The 18,673-nt window shown below is 41.6% G+C and overlaps 1 protein-coding gene across 9 annotated transcripts in view; it reads left to right on the forward strand.

Moving 5' to 3' along the window:
* DLG2 (discs large MAGUK scaffold protein 2) overlaps positions 1-18,673 on the forward strand; it is a 2,323,126-nt gene that overhangs the window by 1,234,322 nt on the left and 1,070,131 nt on the right. For 2 of the 9 annotated variants that reach the window (XM_024987489.2, XM_059883222.1), the window contains exon 1: positions 498-983. The exons of the other annotated variants lie outside the window; for them this stretch is intronic. In XM_024987489.2, the coding sequence (XP_024843257.1) occupies positions 906-983 (78 nt within the window). In that variant the 5' untranslated portion in view covers positions 498-905. Of the gene's footprint in view, positions 1-497; positions 984-18,673 lie in introns of those variants that run through there. 9 annotated transcript variants of the gene reach the window in all.

The raw sequence follows: 18,673 nt of genomic DNA on the forward strand, positions 1-18,673 counted from the left end.
AGAAAACCTGGACTTGTAAAAGCAGCCCAGGTGGTTTCAGTGGTGGAACCAATGAGTTTAAAAGCTGAGGACCTTCACTCTGGCGTTCAGGGAATACACCCCATCCTGTTCACGTCGCCGTTTGTCCCGGGGCCAACCTCCAAAGAAATAAAATGTTTTTTTTGTTTTTTTCTTGTAAGCTGTGGAGAAGACTGGTTGGGAGGCAGGGATAGGACTTTACGTGGCCCCAGTGGAGTTGAGGAGGGGGGCAGAGGAAGGTCGCTTTGTTTCCAGTCCTACTAACAGCCCCTTATTCTCGGGGCTGCGGGGCAGGCTCCGGGCTCCGGGGGACACCTGTTTGTGCCCGCAGGGCCGCGTCCGTGGTGGTCTCTCCCCTCCCGCGTGCCCGGCAGCTGCAATTATTGGCTGCTTTACCTGCGGGGCTGGGTGTGGATGCGTCTTTGCGCGGCCACCGCCGCCAGCACGCACTGTCGAGGCAGAGGGAAGCCAGGCGAGGGGCCATGCCTGGAGCCCAGGGCGACCGGACTGCGGCTGCCCTTCCTCCTACCACGCGTGGAGTTTGGTGGTGAACAAGAGCCCAAGAACTGCAAGACGGATACTCAGCCGCCTGGATGCGCGTGTGCGCCGGCGGGGAAGGCAGCGCCCGCCCGCCCCCCTCGCGCGGACCTCCCGCAGGCGGGATGTGAAGGTACCTGCGGACTGGCCGGCCCCGGACTGCCTGCCCCCGGCCCCCTCCCTCCCTGCTCCCGCCCTCGGCCTCAGCTCGCCAGCATGAGAGGCACTGAGAAAGCAACAGCCTGCAAGTGACAGCTCCAGACCGATTCCCCCTGCTCCAGATCTCCGAGCCGAGCTGGGAAGTTGATTGTGCAGCCGCTTCACCGAGAATCCCTTCCGTTGGCAGCGCTATGTTCGCCTCTATCTGGTATGCCAAGAAGCTGGGTCGCAGGTTCGTGCACAACGCCAGGAAGGCGAAATCCGAAAAGGTAGGGAATGCTTGGGGATGAAGATTACCTTTTCGGCTTTGCCAACTGCCTGATCTGGACTGCTGGTCTTGAGTACAGACGCCGTTTTTTGTTTTTTCCACTCGGGATGCGAACCTGCCTCTCGCTGGCATGTAGACCATGCCTCTCACAGAAAGGGGGAACTCCTGGAGCCTGGCTGCCTGGGGGCGGAGAGTGGGCGTTGGTGGTGGTCAAGAAGAGTCATTAGCTATTCAAAATATTTGGTGAAACCGTCAATTGATGGTGTCTCAACAGAGACTTGGTATTCCTTTAAATGGCACAGGGTGAAAGCAATTAAGCAGCTGAAATCGTTGCTTCTTCAGGGAGCTCTCTAGTAAACTTGTTGCTACCAGTGGATTATTTTTATGACTATAATGGTTGGTTCTGCAAGGGGCATGATAAATCCCTGAGCCTCCCTCCAGTTCTTGCATCCTAGTGTATGTCATCGGAGCACATATTTGGGACTCTGCCTAACATTGACCAGACTCCACAGGGGTGCTTGCTATCTTTTCAAATCAACAAAGCCATCATTTCAAAAGTGTTTACAATGAGCAAGAATTCTATTTATAATCACATAGTCCTGTCCACTTAGAGAATGGCTTTGTATTTCTTTTATTCCGCATGACTGGTTGTTTCTAGAGAACCTCTATGTAGATCTATCTCATGAGTTATCTTTCTCTAAGAAATTAACATGGCCTGTAAGTCCTCAGATGCAAAACAAGCTCAAGTCTCTAATTTGACTCAGGCTTTCAGAGGCACTGGCCAAATGGTCAATGTTTAAGAAATCAGTATCCAATTTGGTGATGGGGAAACTTCCAAAGACAACATTTTGTGGAGCTGAGATTGTTCCATGTTACTTTGAGGATGTGATCTTTGGCCCAGCATCCTTTCTGACTTAGATCTACTCTTGAGATTGACCCAGAGGTGGTTTTCCTGGCCTGTGACACAGTCCTTTCTCTCAGCTGCAAAGATTCCTCCCCTGCAACTTGCTATCTGTTCCTTCAGAGTGGAAATGTTGATAATATGAACAAGAATTCAGTGATAAACCAAAATATGATTGTTTGTAGTGTGAGAAGAGGAAAAAAAAATCCTTCGAGTTCTGATTTTAGGGTTGTAGCCTTTCAGAATGTCCAGATCTGAGGATTGTATAATGTTGACAGACTTATTAAGGAGTACTTGTGCTGAAGTGTAGTAGAGGGAGACAAAGGTGAAGTAGAATTGATTCCTTTTTGCCCATGCATCACAGGTAAAATGATTACAAGCCTAATTATCGTGTACTAGCATCATATATATTGCATTTTGAGGGGTTTGCTTTGTTTTGTTTCTCTTTTAAGGAAAGAGACTTGAAAGTGACTCTTTTATTGGAGCAAGTGCTTTGAAAAAGTGCCTTCTTATGAAAATTATAGGTTGTATGGATGAAGGGTCTGTCAGAGACCACGAATGGCTCTGAAAGCCACTGGGAGATAATGCCTTATGCCGAATTGGTATGCACAGAAAAGTTGAATCTCCCAGTGACACTTACTTCAGGCTTGGACCTGAATGTGGAGAATGCCAGCTCAATGAAATTCAGTGTACAGAAATTAAAGGATGTTAATTCAAGGATCTAACACAGGCTTCTGCTTTTTGAGTGTAGGAAGAAGCTAGTAAGGGGCCTTCAGTATCTCCATTTCATTTCTGAGAACAAGCAAGAAGAAACCAGGTGTGGGGTTAAGGGGTTTTAATACTTTATCTTAGAGATAATATTTTGTCTTACTCAGAAAGTAGGAAAATCAGCATTAGAGAACTGAAGTTTTGCTCCCTGAGTGATAAAGACTAAAGGAAAAATTATTAACTCTAATGTCCTTCTGTTAGTCAGGGGAGCTAGAGGAGTTAATTCTGAACACTAAGTGATGATAACTAACATAAAAATAGCATCTCAATTTTTTTTCCATGGAATTTATATTCACAGAGTTCCTGGAATAAATTAAAAGGTGTGCTGCCTTGAACAATGAACAAGAAGGCCCTCACTTGGTGTTTAGTGAATGGGAATAGTTTATTCTGGGTACTTCATTTTATCATGTGGCTTATTTAAAACCAAGTATGTGAATTAAGGTTTTGTCTAATGATTACAGTAATATACTTCAGCTGAGAAAGCAGTTAACAAATGATACTGCAAGCTGGATGAATTCCTATAATGTATTACTGTAACAGCAGAGATCATATAGTTGCAAACAGGAAGGGGAATATAAGATGCTGCTGACTATATGTTGTCATGCTTTATTATAAAAAGAAGGAAGAAGTATAAAGCAAGAAGATCATTGAGTTTTTTTTAGAAAATGACCAGTATACTTAAATGAGAAAGAACTATTGATAGATTCAGAGCAGGTTTTAGCATTGGGGGTATAAATTATATCAGAGGCAGCCACTGTATTTTGTTTCAGTACCTTCTATAAATTTGGGCTTCTTTTTGCAATAGGTAACACAGTTTATTTTCTCCTCTTCTAATGAAAAAAACCTACACCCATCATAGCCCATCAGGCCTACTTTAGCTTTCAGGTGTGGTTGGAAAGTATATTCCTCAAGGCTGGGGTTAATTGAAAAGCTAATTGGGAATGTGCAAGCCTAAATGCCATCCCTAAACAGGCAGTGTGCCTTATTCGTGGTTGCCTGGTCTACCGTTTCACCTCATCTAATGCCAGTAGAATTAAACAGCAGCATGGAATGTAGTAATAATGGTGATAGCAATCACAGCAGTAACAGTATTAACAAGAGTCCCTCTTTATACACACGTCATACAGCAGCTGCTTTAGGCCTTGGAGTTTCACTTAATTCTATAAGGTAGACATGATTTTTCTTGAGTCCTAGAGAGAAGAGTAGTTTGCCCAAGGTCATAGAGTTTGTGGGATGTATTAGTGCTAGGATTTGAAACTGAGTTTATCCAGGCTATTCTAAAAATGACTCTTTGAGTCCGTAGCCCTCTCTTCCATCCACCTATCATTCACCTGTCTTAATAAGTCATGAGGCTTACAGAATCAAAGTTACTGATCCTGTAACTCAACCCCCTTGTTTCAGACAAGATTGTGCCTAAGCTGTCTTCCATAGACAATTGTCTGCCCTGTTATTAAAGACTTTACGCTCTTTATCCTCTTTAGATAAGTTTCTCAAGCTATCATCTAGGCACCCATTAGTCCTTTTAACTACTAGTACTTGTTATATTATTGTAAGCTAAACAATGGCATTTGTATTCATTGTTTATCCTGTAAAAACCAAAGATATCTTTTGTCAGAAAAAACCACACTTAAATGCTAGGCAACTGTAGACACACACTTTTTAGACTAAGTCAAAGATATTAACTAATTCACATTGTCATTGTTCTAAAAAAAAAAAAAAAGGCTCTTTGCTATTCTTTAAAAAGACAGTATGTGCATACCAACAAATTCTGTGAATGAAATGATTTTTAATGTGATATGAAATCAAGACTGTCTGGCTGCAATAGAATACCTTCATTCAAATCTTTTTTTTTTTTTTGACCCCATGTAATTCAGAAATTAGTGTCTTGTATGCCTGTTTGCCACATTTCAACTTACATTGCTTAATTTAGTCAGTCTCTAGTTGTATTACTTTAAAAAGGCAGCTTTAAGATAAATTGAACTGGAATTTCTGATGGCATAATTATATACAAGAGTATAAAACACTTGAAGTTGTGAACCTTCACTTCTGCATAGCTTTGCTTTTAATTTTTATATTTTTACTTTTAAGCATATGCCACGGAAAGTAAATGCATGATGCATTTAGAAAAGACTGGCATCAATATCCATCATCTAATAGACACAACTGTGGATGGGCTTGGCACTGAAGTATATCCTGTGAGTGGTATAACTGAGCATGAGCATTCTGACACTAGGCAATATTCACCTTGGAGAATTCTTTAAGAACCAGTTCACTGGTTCTAGCCTCCTCTCCATCTAATCCAAACACACCAATTCAACAGAAACCAAAATAAGGGGAAATGTAGTAATGCATTTGCTGTCAATATGGCTAACAAGAGAGCCTACTGTTCTGGGTGGTTGCTGGTGGGGCAATAAAGAACATTGGGTTTAAGGTGAGGAATTAGAGGGAATTATAGTCTCGTTCTTTGTTATTTAGCCTGAAACCAGCTCTTTTCCAAATAGAAGTAACACCTGTGCTTTGGCAGAACCCCAGTGTCTCAGGATACCCTCCAATTTGCTTGCCAAGTCTACCTGGCCTATCGTGATACAGCCTCTGCTTTTTCCCCTGCTCTAAATCAGCATTCTGAACTATATTCAAATTCCTGAATGTCTCATGCTTTTTCTAGCTTCTCAGGTTTTGCTTATCCTCTTTGACTAGTGACCCACTAGCCATCTCCTGCGGAGAAGGCGATGGCACCCCACTCCAGTACTCTTGCTTGGAAAATTCCATGGATGGAGGAGCCTGGTAGGTTGCAGTCCATGGGGTCGCTAAGAGTCGGACACGACTGAGCAACTTCACTTTCACTTTTCACTTTCATGCATTGGAGAAGGAAATGGCAACCCACTCCAGTGTTCTTGCCTGGAGAATCCCACGGATGGGGGAGCCTGGTGGGCTGCCATCTATGGGGTCGCACAGAGTCAGACACGACTGAAGTGACTTAGCAGCAGCAGCAGCCATCTCCTGACTCTAAACTTAGATGACTTCATCATCAGTGGGAAACTTTCCCTGGCCCCTGCAAGCCCAAGATGAATCTTGCATCGGTTCCTACAGCCGCTTGTATATTAGTTGTTATCATCCTTATTTCTCATTAGAAAGTGGATTCTATGAAATGAAAGACTGTGCAGTCTTTTGCACCATATCTCTGGGACCTAAAAGAATGCCTGGAATATCTCATATCCTATTTCATTGACTGTGGATTGTCCTCATTTGCAAGGTATATCATTTTTTTCATCTATTACAAAGAAAAAAAAAGATTGTCAATGCAACTATAACATATCAACCACAAGATTTCAATGCTTTCAGAGATGTTAAAATGTGGGAAAATAGTTTATTTTTAGAATCAATGAAGTATGACAACGCTGAAAGAATAATGAATGGGTTTATTTTGAGGATTAAATGAGTTAATATAAGTAAAATGTTTAAAGGTTATACTTGCTAACAAATCCCTTATTTCTTTGCAAATCATAATAATAATTTGCATAGGGAAATCTATTAGTTCTAAGATATACATTTTTTCCTGTGCTGACTGGAGTCAACGAGCATTATGTAGATGGTTCGGAATTTAGGAAAGTAAATAAATAGAAAATGAAAAATAAGGTTATAGAAGAAACTGATTAAAAGCCACAATCAAACTGGAGCCATTTAGGTTGCAAAACAAATCTTTAAGAAGCCCCCTGGCTTCTCACTATGTATGTATATGTCTAAACAACAACAATAGTTAACATCTGTTGAATTCTTTCTATGAACTGAGAACTGTGCTTATACAAGGATCTAGTGAGAACATCACTCTTATTAATTTTTAGAACAAAACCACATCACCAGTAGGTGGCTGGGATTAGACTGGGTGGCTAATCATAGAGCTCAGTCTCTTAATTAGTAAGCAGTACTCTGTATGGATACACAGGATACTGCATATTGTATGCTGTATATTATACTATATATATGTATATATTTGCAGTGACCTAGATATCAAGTTTATTTTTACCTATGAAAGATAAATATAAGAAGTGAATTTAAATGCAGAATCTGAAATTGAGCTTAGGCACAAGAAGAAATGTCCTGATGTTGAAGATTCTTCAGTTCTCCGTGAATGATAGAATCTCCCTGTGTCTATTTTTGCCTCCTGGCAGATTGAAGAGTAGCCTGACCTGGAGAGAGGGATGGACAGATTGTCCTCTCAGGTCTCTCTCTCAGAGCTTCTGAGAGCTCATCGGTCGTGAGCAGCAGCATGACTCAGCGCCAGTGTCCGTCTGGCTGTAGTGACAGAGAGGACAGGTGTTTGTCCATGCTAAATGCAGCCCTGCCGTTCTCCCCTGTCACCTGGCAGGGGAAGCAAGCAGCAAAATGGACAGTAGCAGCTGTTCCGAGGTCCCAGAATGGATGGCCACCTTGGAAAAGTCCAAGGCACAGCTGCAAGCAGGGTAGGGAGGGAGACGGAGGCAAAGGATCAGAGAAATGGTGAAGATGGAGGAGGGACAGAGTGGGCTGGAAAGACGACCACTGCAAATTGTTGTTGCCAGTGCCTCTTTATTGAGCAGTTCACTCAAACACTATGACATGCCCTCATCTCATTTAATCCTAAGACCTTGTAAGATAATCTTGTTATTAGCCCCCATCCTACAGAGGAAGAAACTGAGGTATAGCATGTGACAGAATTTGCCCAAGGTCATAAGTAGTGGTACCAGTGAATTCAGCCAGGTCAGAGCCTGTCACCCTAACCACTCAGACTCTGTGCTTTTTAAATTGATCTTGGATTGAGTGAGACAGTGACGTGGAGAAAGTCTAGACCAACACAACAGCCATCTTCTCATCAACCTGTGCTTGATCTCTTTTGAGTAACTATGTGGCTAGCTAGAAGACCGATTTCTTCTCAAGGGTTCTCCAGGAGCCATCCAGAGAGTGCCTTCAGTCCAGGTTACATGATTTTAGTTGTGGATTGTTTTTGTTTGCTCTGATTTGTATACCCTCAATGTACCTTTAGAATGGTCTTCCTCTACCTGGTATCATTCAGTGGTGTTTATTATACTGGGTGATGAAGATGTAAGGGAAGCTTTCCCATCTAGCAGTGATGATCATTGTAGAGATAAATTTAATAATCAGATAACGTACACATTTTATTATTTGTGTATGTATATTTATGCGGTTAATGGAATAACCATGCCTTGTAGTATTAACTAATTTTAACTAATTGTTTTCCCAAATAAATTATTAAATTGTTAGTGAAATTATTAAATCATTAAATTCTGCCCCCCCCCCCCCCCCCCCGCAGGGTACCTGGGACATAGTAAGCTCTAAAGAAACCCTGGCTGAATGTCTGAGCTGCACAGGAACAAGACCTAGTTAGGGGTCAGTAGGCCTGTATGTTAACTGGCCCTGTCCCAACCATCTGTGCCACCTTGGCTAAAGTCTCTTAATCTCTCTGGGCCTGAGTTCTTCATCTGCAACCAAATTCCTTCCAATTCTCAGGTTCTTTGAATTCTAATCCTGATTTGCTCTAAAAGTCTGCCGAGTCTTTAAAGGAAAGGATTTGATCTCGTTCGTCTTTGTACTCTCAGCACCCAGCACAATGGCCAGCATGAAGCAAAACTAATAAAATTCATGTCAAATCAATGTACACAAAAGGCCAACAGTGTCTTTAACCATTAGATAGAAGAATATAATGGAGAATCTACTGAATTTCAAGGTGGAAGCAAAGTAAGAGATACACAGGGACTTCTCTTTACTGCCTTGTAAAGAAAAGGGAATAGGAGACACTTTACAGCCCTGGGGCTGAAGGCTCCTGCCCCTTGCTTTCTCTCTCCTTGCCACAAACACAGAAGTGAAACAAACAGTAGCCAGCAGAATTCGAGTTCTCTTTAACCACCACCAAGGAGATGTCAAACTGTAACGTTTTCCAGCTGCTTTGTCCCACATGCCAAAAGATTACAGGTTTATGTCTGAGCATGGAATGTTTATTACTTGTACTTTCTTAATCTGTAAATTCTAGTTATGTAGAGTATCCTTGCCCCGTTTGTTGTGGACTGAATTGTGTCTCCCTCATCCTTGTTTTTGGAGAAGGCAATGGCACCCCACTCCAGTACTCTTGCCTGGCAAATCCCGTGGACAGAGGAGCCTGGTAGCCTGCAGTCCATGGGGTCGCCAAGAGTGGGACATGACTGAGCGACTTCACTTTCTCTTTCATCCTTGTTTTAAAGCCCTAACCCCCAGTGTGATCTAGGAGAATGGAGATAAGGCTTTTAGGAGATAATTAAGGTTAATTGAGATTATAATAGTGAGGTCTTAATCTAATAGGATTAGTGGCTTTACAAGAGGAAAGAGATCTGTGTGTCTCTCTCTCTACCATGTGAGGATATAACAAAAAAGGAGCCATCTGCAAGTCCAGGAAGAGCTCTCTTACTAGAAATCAAACCCTGCGAAAACCTTGATCTTGGACTTCTTGTCCTCCAGAAGTGTGAGGAAGTGTGTTCTGTTGTTTCAACCACCCAGTCTGTGGCATTTTGTGATGGCAGCCTGAGCAAACTAATAAACCCTGATGTCATGATGGCCTTACAAGGTGATGTTCATTTTGTAGTGCCCAGGGCCAAAGTGTAATTGTAAGGGAGAAATATGTTACCAGTTTAGTACTTTATTTAATCCAAAGAATTTAATTCTAATAAATACAAAGCTTCTGCAGTGCCAATATCTGCTAGGAAGGGTTATTAAAATTAAAAATATAGTAAGGAAAAGGGTATGATGTAGAAGCTAAAGGGAAGAAATGAGCTGCTTTTAGGGGATCACTGTGCTTGTCTTCATGTTCTGTGGTCTAACCAAGAAAGCAACATATTTTATCAAATTTGCTAACTATTCAGCCAGCAAATTTAAAATATGAATATAAAATAGAACTCATCAAATACTATTCTTCCTTTGACCACCTCCTTGTTGCTCTAGGTTACTCTAATTTATAAAGAGGATTGTTTTGCATCAGCTCTACAGTTCTCTACAGGAGAACGTTTCTCTATGGGAGAACGTTTTTACTTTGAGGAGAGCTTCTGACCTTTCCTCGAAGATTATAGCAAAGTATGATGAAATGAGCACTGTCCAAGTTAGGAAGTCAGTGTCCACGTGTTCATGGCCCTAGTGGTATCAAACTGTCGTTTCACATGGAAAGTTTTGGTGACTCACTAGCATGGGGAGGGTGGAAGCTGATGTACTGTGGGAGAGGAAAAGGTATTGGAGGTGGGAGAACTGGAGGGGGTGATACTTGGGAGGGCATAAGAGAATAAGAAAAATATTTTTTTGTTTTCTCTGAACACCATTCTGACTTAAGACTAATTTCATTGTTTTCAAAGCTCGTTGGATAAAGTCTTTGTCATCTTTACTGACCTCTTTCCTTCATACATTTTGTGAATCCTCTTGTTGGAACATCTAAGAAGAGGAGGATGCAGTGGAAGACCACAGGGTCAAGTTTGAATTTGACTCAACACCTTACTGGTTGGGTGACCTTAAGCAAATAAATGCATCTTTTTAATTACGAGTGTTCTCACATGTTAAAAATAGTGATAAGCATCCTTGCATGGTTTTCTGATTCAATTAAAAATTGCATGCAAAGTGTCTAGTCCTTTGGGACACTTGGTATTTCCTTTCCTCCCTCCCTGTCTTTCCTCCCCTTCCTCCCTTGCTTACTTCTCTCCTTCCTTCCTTTTCCTTCCTTCCTTCCCTCTGCATCCATTTCTTCCTTCTGTTCATTTCAATACTCTGCGTTGTTATAGAAAGGATGCCAAGCAGCTTTTGATAACTTTTGCATTAATGACTCCTTTTCACTCCAGTACTCTTGCCTGGCAAATCCCATGGATGGAGGAGCCTGGTAGGCTGCAGTCCATGGGGTCGCTAAGAGTCGGACACAACTGAGTGACTTCACTTTCACTTTTCACTTTCATGCACTGGAGAAGGAAATGGCAACCCACTCCAGTGTTCTTGCCTGGAGAATCCCAGGGATGGGGGAGCCTGGTGGGCTGCCGTCTATGGGGTCGCACAGAGTCAGACACGACTGAAGCGACTTAGCAGCAGCAGCAGCTTACTCTACTACCCCCTAGGGTTTCAGAATGGACTTGCCCTCCCATCCTGGTTTTATAGACTAGGGAAACTATATCTCTGCCGCTGATTAGGCAGCAGGGGCAGAGGAGGAGAAGTTGCTGAAGAGACCATCATAAGTGAAAACTGAGTATGCTGACTATGAGGGAATTCTAGGTTTCTCTTTCTTTTTAATAAATGAATCCTAGGTAATCCTTATAAATAGCACCCCACCACCTTCTTTCCCACACCTCCACTCTCTCAAAACACACTGAATTTTTGAGAGAGATTTTCTATGTTTGGTGAATGTCAGTCAAGGCACATTACTTCTCATCTGAAGTGAAAGAACTTGTACGGGATGAGTCAAGGAGCTCATCTCCCAGCTGATAACTGTATCACGTCCCCTTTAGAGCTTTATTTTAGGTCTGGGGGGAAAAAAGAGGAAAGCAAGAGCTCCATGCAGTGTTACACTGAATTTCGTAACCTGAAAGAACATGACTTTTGTAAATGATAGTAGTAACATTAATGACCACTTACTGAGCCCTTATTATAATCACAGGTCACGACTCTAAGATTATACATTTTCTAACTCAACTAACCCTCCAATGATCCAATGGACTAAACACAGATGAAGCACAGAAAGGTCAATTAAGGTGCACACAGACGCACAATTAGCGAGTTCAGGAACCAGGATTTGAACCCCAGCAGCCTGTGTCTGAGCCTGCATGCTTAAGCACAGGGCCACAATATTTCCCTTGTCTCTGAGTCTCCATACAGCGTGAGACTGGGAGAGTTTCTGCACAGTGTTAATTGTTGGAAGCCAGCGCTTTGAGATTTGAACCCAGATCTGATTGCCAGAGTCTCTCCCTCCTTCTAACAGGACACCTAGTGGCTCTGCACACCATTGAGATGAGCGCCCCTACATTCACGTCCCAGGATCAGATCTCAAGGAGTTTCGAGCATTGCCCTTGGAGTCTAAGTTAAACAGCTGCTGACAGGTTCCTTCCATTTCACCAAAAGGATTTTCAGTTGTATTCATATTGGATGGTGGTATTAATAACACTTTGATATTTTCAGTGAATAATTGATCCAAATTCATCTTGACTTCTGAGCCCTGCTTCCATTAAAAAAAAAAAAAAGTCATCCAACAAGATGGCTTTTGGAAAACAATTCCACACCAGTGGTTGCATTAATTGCTTCTTTGGAGGTTCCTGCTGTGAATTGAATGGAGCCACTTTGGATCTGTTTCTTAGAAATAACCATCTTTATTACCTCTGCTCTAAGATGCAGTTTGAGATTTTTAGAGGAAAATATCTTCACTAATCTCTTTCTGTTTTCCATTTTTATCCCATAAGTAATCCTTTTCATTGTTATCACCATTTCTAATGTTCTCAGATTTAATTTATGGAGGGTATGGGATGTTATAGGACATTTTCTCCTCTTGCTCTCTCAGCATATAACATTCTGTTAACTCCCCAAGTGTAACATTTTGAATATCATGTTTAATTCAGATATGATCCATTATTTTATTAAAGTTGTATTTTTCCCCTAGCATATCTCTAGAATTTGCAAGAGCTCAATGGAAATGGCTTATGTGATACACAAGTAAGAATTTCTTTTAGTATCTGTCATTTCTCCAGTATTTTGAGCAAAGCAGGATGAAGTGCAGCATAATGAAACGGTGCTTGTTGGCAGTTATGAACTGCACCATGCATTTTAGAAAACAAATTTAAATACATTTCAGATTAATTTATGCTTTTTCTCTCCTGGTTTCCTACAATTCACCTGTCTGGTTGTCCTCAGCAGTTTCAAAGTCATATTTTTTTTTCACGTCTCCAGATTGACCCCAGGCTGGCCCCAGTAGAATAAAATCCAAGTAGATGCGCATTCTTTGGCCTTCTAAGGCAATTAGCAATTCAACAATGCTTATTTGTCCCTTGGTATTGAATAAAGACTTTTGAACTCCACTACTACTACTACTATGCTGCTGCTGCTGCTAAGTCACTTCAGTCGTGTCCGACTCTGTGTGACCCCGTAGATGGCAGCCCACCAGGCTCCTCTGTCCATGGGATTCTCCAGGCAAGAATACTGGAGTGGGTTGCCATTTCCTTCTCCAATGCATGAAAGTGAAAAGCGAAAGTGAAGTTGCTCAGTAGTGTCCGACTCTTAGCGACCCCATGGACTGCAGCCTACCAGGTTCCTCCATCCATGGTATTTTCCATGCAAGAGTACTGGAGGGGGTTACCATTGCCTTCTCCGAATACTATGCTGGGATTTATGAAGAATACAGAAATGATCAAGCCATGGTCTGTATGCTAAGGAAGTTCAGGTATAGGTTAGGAAAAAATGAAACATGTAAGATTAAAGAAATTTGCAGGTGAGCTTCAGTAGGATAAATAACATTTATTTCTTCTGCCTTGCCAAACCCTCTGTGCTTTTTTTTTTTTTTTTTTTTGCTGAATCTTAGCATTCTAGAGCGACAGGATCATGCCTGATTGCAAACCACCTGGCATAGATCTTATTCATAGAGCCCTGCTTTCCGGGATTAGAATAAAACCCACCTGGTCTGATTATGCTCTTCGGTAACACATGTGGGCATGCATAGTGTCCTTCTAAGAAAGAAAAAAAAATGTCCTAAGGAAACTCTGCTTATTTTTAATATTTCTGTTAAGATACATTGGGACAGAAGAGTGGTATGTTTAAGAACACAGTTTCTGGAACTAGACTTCCAGAAAGCTGGGTTCAAGTCCCAGATTTGCTTCTGGTTGTGGGAATTTGAGCAAGTTATTTAAACTTTCCTGTGCTTCAGTTTCCTCCCATATAAAGCAGGAATAATGGGCCCTCTCTCAGAGGGTCGTTATGAAGACCGAGTGAGGAAGTTATTTGTGGTGTAAAGGCATAACAGTTAGGTGATTTTAAATACATATGAAGAGAGAGGTCATTCTTTAAAAACAATTTTGGGGTGACTGCAGTTCTGTGAAACCTCACAAATGAGTAGCCAATTCCTCCACCCCATGTTGTGACTCTGATTTTTGACTTGGAGTATAGCCATGTTGAACTGCCTCAAAATCTTGTGCTCCACATCTGTATGGATGGGCAAGCAAACCTCTGCCTAAGTACAATGACTCTGAGCTTTCCTGAGCCCTGCTTTTGGAAGGTGACTCTTATCTGTAGCTGTGATATAGGCAGTTGATCTCACCAGAGATGCTAGGATTACTGCCATTTGGTTGTTGAGTCATTAATTTGAAAATCATCTACCCAAGGGTGTCTGCCTTGATATCTACCCAAGAGAACATTCTCTGAGGAGGTAGGGCAAGAGCCTTTAATTAGTATAATGAACTTCTGTCTTCCCAAAGCACCAGCTCTGCTTTTGGAAAGGACTCAATATCCGTCATTGCTATTAGTTGCTCAGTGATATAGATATTTCCATGTGTTTCTGTGCTCTTAGGGCCTGTTCAATGGATATGAGAACACTCAAATACTGGAGTCAGCTTACTTTTATTTCTAATTAACATTTAATGTTCTAGAATGTGTATTGCCTCTTTTTCCATATCCCACCTATTTCTAATTTATATAGTTTCTTCACTGACTGAGCCAATAGCATCCCTTTCTGCAGTAGAACTATTTTCTTTACTTTAAAGAAATTGAACATTAACTTCAAGTACTTGGCAAAAAAAATTAACAACCCATAAATTTATTCATTAAATATGTGTCTTACAATATGCCAGGAAGCTGGGATGTGGCAGTGAGCATAGCCTACGCAGTGTTCAAGGAATACATTGTGTAGTGGATGAGGACTACAATAGACACACAGACTATCAAGCTTGAATGTAGTCTAATTTTGATAGTCTGTGTGTCTATTGTGATAAAATACACATAACATAAAATTTACCATTTTAACCACTTAAGTTTACATCCATTTCTAGAACTTTTCATCATCCCAAACAGAAACTGTCTACCCATCGGATAGTCTAGATGTCTAAACCTTCAGGCTTTCCCCACTGGACCTTCCTAAAACTCTGATTAATTTACAATAGTTCCATTTACCTGTTAAGAAATTCTATTCTAAGAATGTTTCAGAGGTACTTAAACATGCCTGAACTTCTGTTATTTCTTTGATGAGATTTTATAACATTTGACGTAATGATTGAAGCATTTTGTTGTAAGTAATGTAATTTGGGTAAGTACTATTAGCTTTACTAAGATTAGTAATTAAATATAGTTGTATAGTAAATTAGCTATGCCACGTGATCATTGGAAAGTAGGTGCTCCGTTTACTGCAGCATAAATGTTTTACAAGGTATTGTAATGTAACTAGTAAATTAATAATGACAATTTAGGTTTCAGCTAATTAAATTCTTCCTTAGCACTTATTAATTTGAGAGTCTGAAGTAAAACAACTATGACAGTGATAATAACTGCTGTGATGGTTCAGCTGCACAGACTAAAGTTAAAATTGGGAAAATATAATATACATGACTAGTTATAAAGATAAAAAGTCAGTTTCCAACCGTCTTTATGAATTTTGATTGGCAAATCTAAACTGGAATTAAATATTCATCGAGGAGAGAGACTTTGTTGTCAGCTTCATACCCTTATTCAGTCAAAACATTTTTAATGAGAATTGACACAATTGCAATAGCAAACAGTCAGTTAAATAAATTTTAAAGAGCACCACGAACGTGCCCAGAACTGAGCTAAGTTACTGAAACAGCATAATCAAACACGAAGAACCCAGTTCAAAATCAGATTATTATGGCTAAAGGTTGTGACATGCTTAGTTGCTCACTCGTGTCCGACTCTTTGAGGCCCTGTGGACCATAGCCCCCCAGGCTCCTCTGTCCATGGGATTCTCCAGGCAAGAATACTGGAGTAGGTTGCCATGCCCTCCTCTAGGGGATCTTCCAGACCCAGGGGTTTAACCAAGGTCTCCCGCACTGAAGGCAGATTCTTTACCATCTGATCCACCAGTAATGGCTAATAATAATAATAATATCAGTAATATATAACAAAGTCTCTTTACAGACGAAGAAATTGAGGCTCAGAAATATTTGACTTTGTACATCCATTATTTGGCTTCATACATTATCTCAATCATGAGTCTTTAATTCATATAACGGGAATTATATGTACCGACAATGTGAAAACATGTCAAGGAAGACATGTCTGTATGTCATCACTCTGTCTTGAGTTTATTTGGGAAAACACTGGTTTAGTTGAGGAAGCACCATCTTTAGCATCTCAAAGACCTGCTCTTGAATCAACTGTGCCTTTTACTACTAGCTAACAAAGTTATTTAACATTTCTGAGGCTCAGTTCTTCCATCTGTAAAATAGGGATAAAAGTGGAAACTCATTAGCATAGCAGTGTTGTAAATAGAAGGTGTTCAAAAGTCTATTCACTCAAATAGTAATTGGAACTCTTAATAAATGTCTAACATATAGTCAGTTAAGGATATAAAAATATAAGTAATCTACCCAAATACTCCTGCCCCCCCCCCAGCCCCACCACAAGTCCTCTGAAGAGTTCAGGCAAGTGAGGGAGCTGCTGATGTTTAGTCATTCAGCCATGTCTGACTCTTTGCAACCCCGTGGACTGTAGCCCAGGCTCCTCTGTCCATGGGGTTTCCCAGGCAAGATTACTGGAGTGGGTTGCCATTTCCTTCTCCAGGGGATCTTCCCAACCCAGGGATCAAACCTGCGTCTCCTGCTTTGGCAGGCAGATTCTATACCACTGAGCCATCAGGGAAGCCAGAGTGAGTGAGAGAGTTATGTAAATGGACTACCATGTAGCATAACACTTCAGATTTTTCCATTGAATTGTGCAATAATAGAAACATTGTCGACTTGACTTGGAGGCATGAAGGGAGAAGTGAAGATGAATGAAGTGGCCTCAGAGAGGGGAATGATGCTTAGGAAGAGTCTAATAGGATGAGAGAGAGTTTGCCCAGCAGATGGGGTGCAGGAGGTCATTCTGAGCAGAGAAAACAGCATGAACAAAGCACAGATTCCTCCAGAAGCACGGCCTTTTCATGGGACAGCAGGAGGTGCGTCGTGGCCTGAGCACAGAGTGCCCACGGGGGAGTGGAAAGAAGCGACTTTGGAAAGGTCAGTTGGGGCCAGATGGTGAAAGGCTTAGCTGGCTGTCTCTAGGAAGTTTGAACTGTATTAGATGAAGGCCAGGCCGGATCACCAGCATCACTCTCACTGAAGGGTTTTAGGAAAGGATCGGGGAGGGGGTAAGGGAAGGAGAGGAGGGACAGAGAGAGAATGAGGGAATCAGGTTCACACTTCAAGAAAACAGTCCTAGTGGCTGTATGATGACTATGTTAGAGACGGTCAAGAGTAGATGCAAGGTAACGCTTTAAGTGACTTTTGCTGTATTTTCAAACTTCAATATGCACCAGAATCGCCTGGAAGTCTTGTTAAACTGCAGAGTACTGAGCTCTATTCTAGAGTTTTGGATTTAATAGGTCTGGAATGAGGAACAGGATTTTGCATTCTTTTTATTTTTTATTTATTTTTTAATTGGAGGAAAATTGCTTTATAATGTTGTGTTAATCTTCTGCACAGCACTGCAAATCAGCCATGGTTATACATCTGCCCCCCCTCCCTTTTGAGCCTCCCTCCCCTCCACCCAGCCCCTTCGTAGCAGATTTCCACAAGCTGTGGTTCTGGAGCCTTATTGTAAGGATCACGTCTGTAAAAATGATAAGCTGCTAACCAGTACCTGTACTGAGGCCGTGGAATACAGATTGTGGATGAAATTGTCAGGGCCCCGTTGATTAGAAGCACCCTTATGATACGTTTTTACATGCTGAAGTTTTGCTCAGCTAGTATTATTCTGCCTGAGGCATCACCACGCCGGAGGGTATTGGGTGGAATAAAGCGGACCAGCTGTTGTCTACCAGGGTCAGAGTGGATCAAAGTGACCTGGGGCCCTCAGTGAATGCTAATACAGGAAACCAAACCAACCTTGGGGATTTCCTAACTCCAATTCCTTTCTTGGGGTTGCTGTTAAATGAAGAGGTCAATTCGTATTGCAGAGAGGAAAGAGACACTTCCCCCAGTCTTGGGGCAGGTTATCCAAGGAGATGGGTCTCTGATAGAAGGCAGGATGCTGCAGAAGAGGCTGGCTTTCTGATGTGTCCACATTCTGTGCTTTCAGCTGTATTCTGGTCAAAGGGAAACAGGTCTGGCTGCTGTTAAGTTATTACACTATTTCAATTTTTTTAAAGTAAGCATATACTTTGCTAAGAAGGTTTATATGATCCTTGGCTCTTGGTCAGATAAGATTTTTGGGGGAGAGGGTGTGGAGCGTGTGCTTTTGAGCCCCAGCGCCAACCTTTCGGCTTTGAGGTCCAAGAGGAAGCGACACCTGGCAGGAGGACTCTCGTGGGGCCCCGACAAAAAAAAAAAAGATTTTTGTTTACTTGGCACATGTGTTTGTTTTTAATCCAAACATGATCTCTCTAATTATCTTTTTATTGTAACCACGGTTTCTTTTTCTTATACTCCCATTGTTGTTCTGGGGAAATGGGCTTCATCTGTTGAGTGGAGGAAAAAGGTTTTAATCGACATCATTAACTCTGGGGTGGTTACCTTGGATTTCAAAGAGGCAGTTGATTCTTCCAGAATGTGAGAGTATTGCCTGAAAGAGGCCTTCACGCTGTGTGTAATAATGAAGGTGGTTTGGGAAGAATTCTGTGCTCTTAATTAGAAATGAGATGAGGTAGCCTTCTGTCAGCAGGAGGCTTGGGACACAGGTCTGTAATTGTGATGAGTGTAATAGGATTACCTCACACTGGAGACATCACACTCACGAGCTGGGGGCTCAGAGCCTTCTCTACAAAGCTGCATGAGTATGGAGGAGAGGATGTTGTAGAGGGATGTTTGGAAGAGAAAATTGATTGTGTAATTTGGAGGATTTTTTTT

Source organism: Bos taurus, chromosome 29, assembly GCF_002263795.3.
Source record: "Bos taurus isolate L1 Dominette 01449 registration number 42190680 breed Hereford chromosome 29, ARS-UCD2.0, whole genome shotgun sequence".
Taxonomy (NCBI): domain Eukaryota; kingdom Metazoa; phylum Chordata; class Mammalia; order Artiodactyla; family Bovidae; genus Bos; species Bos taurus.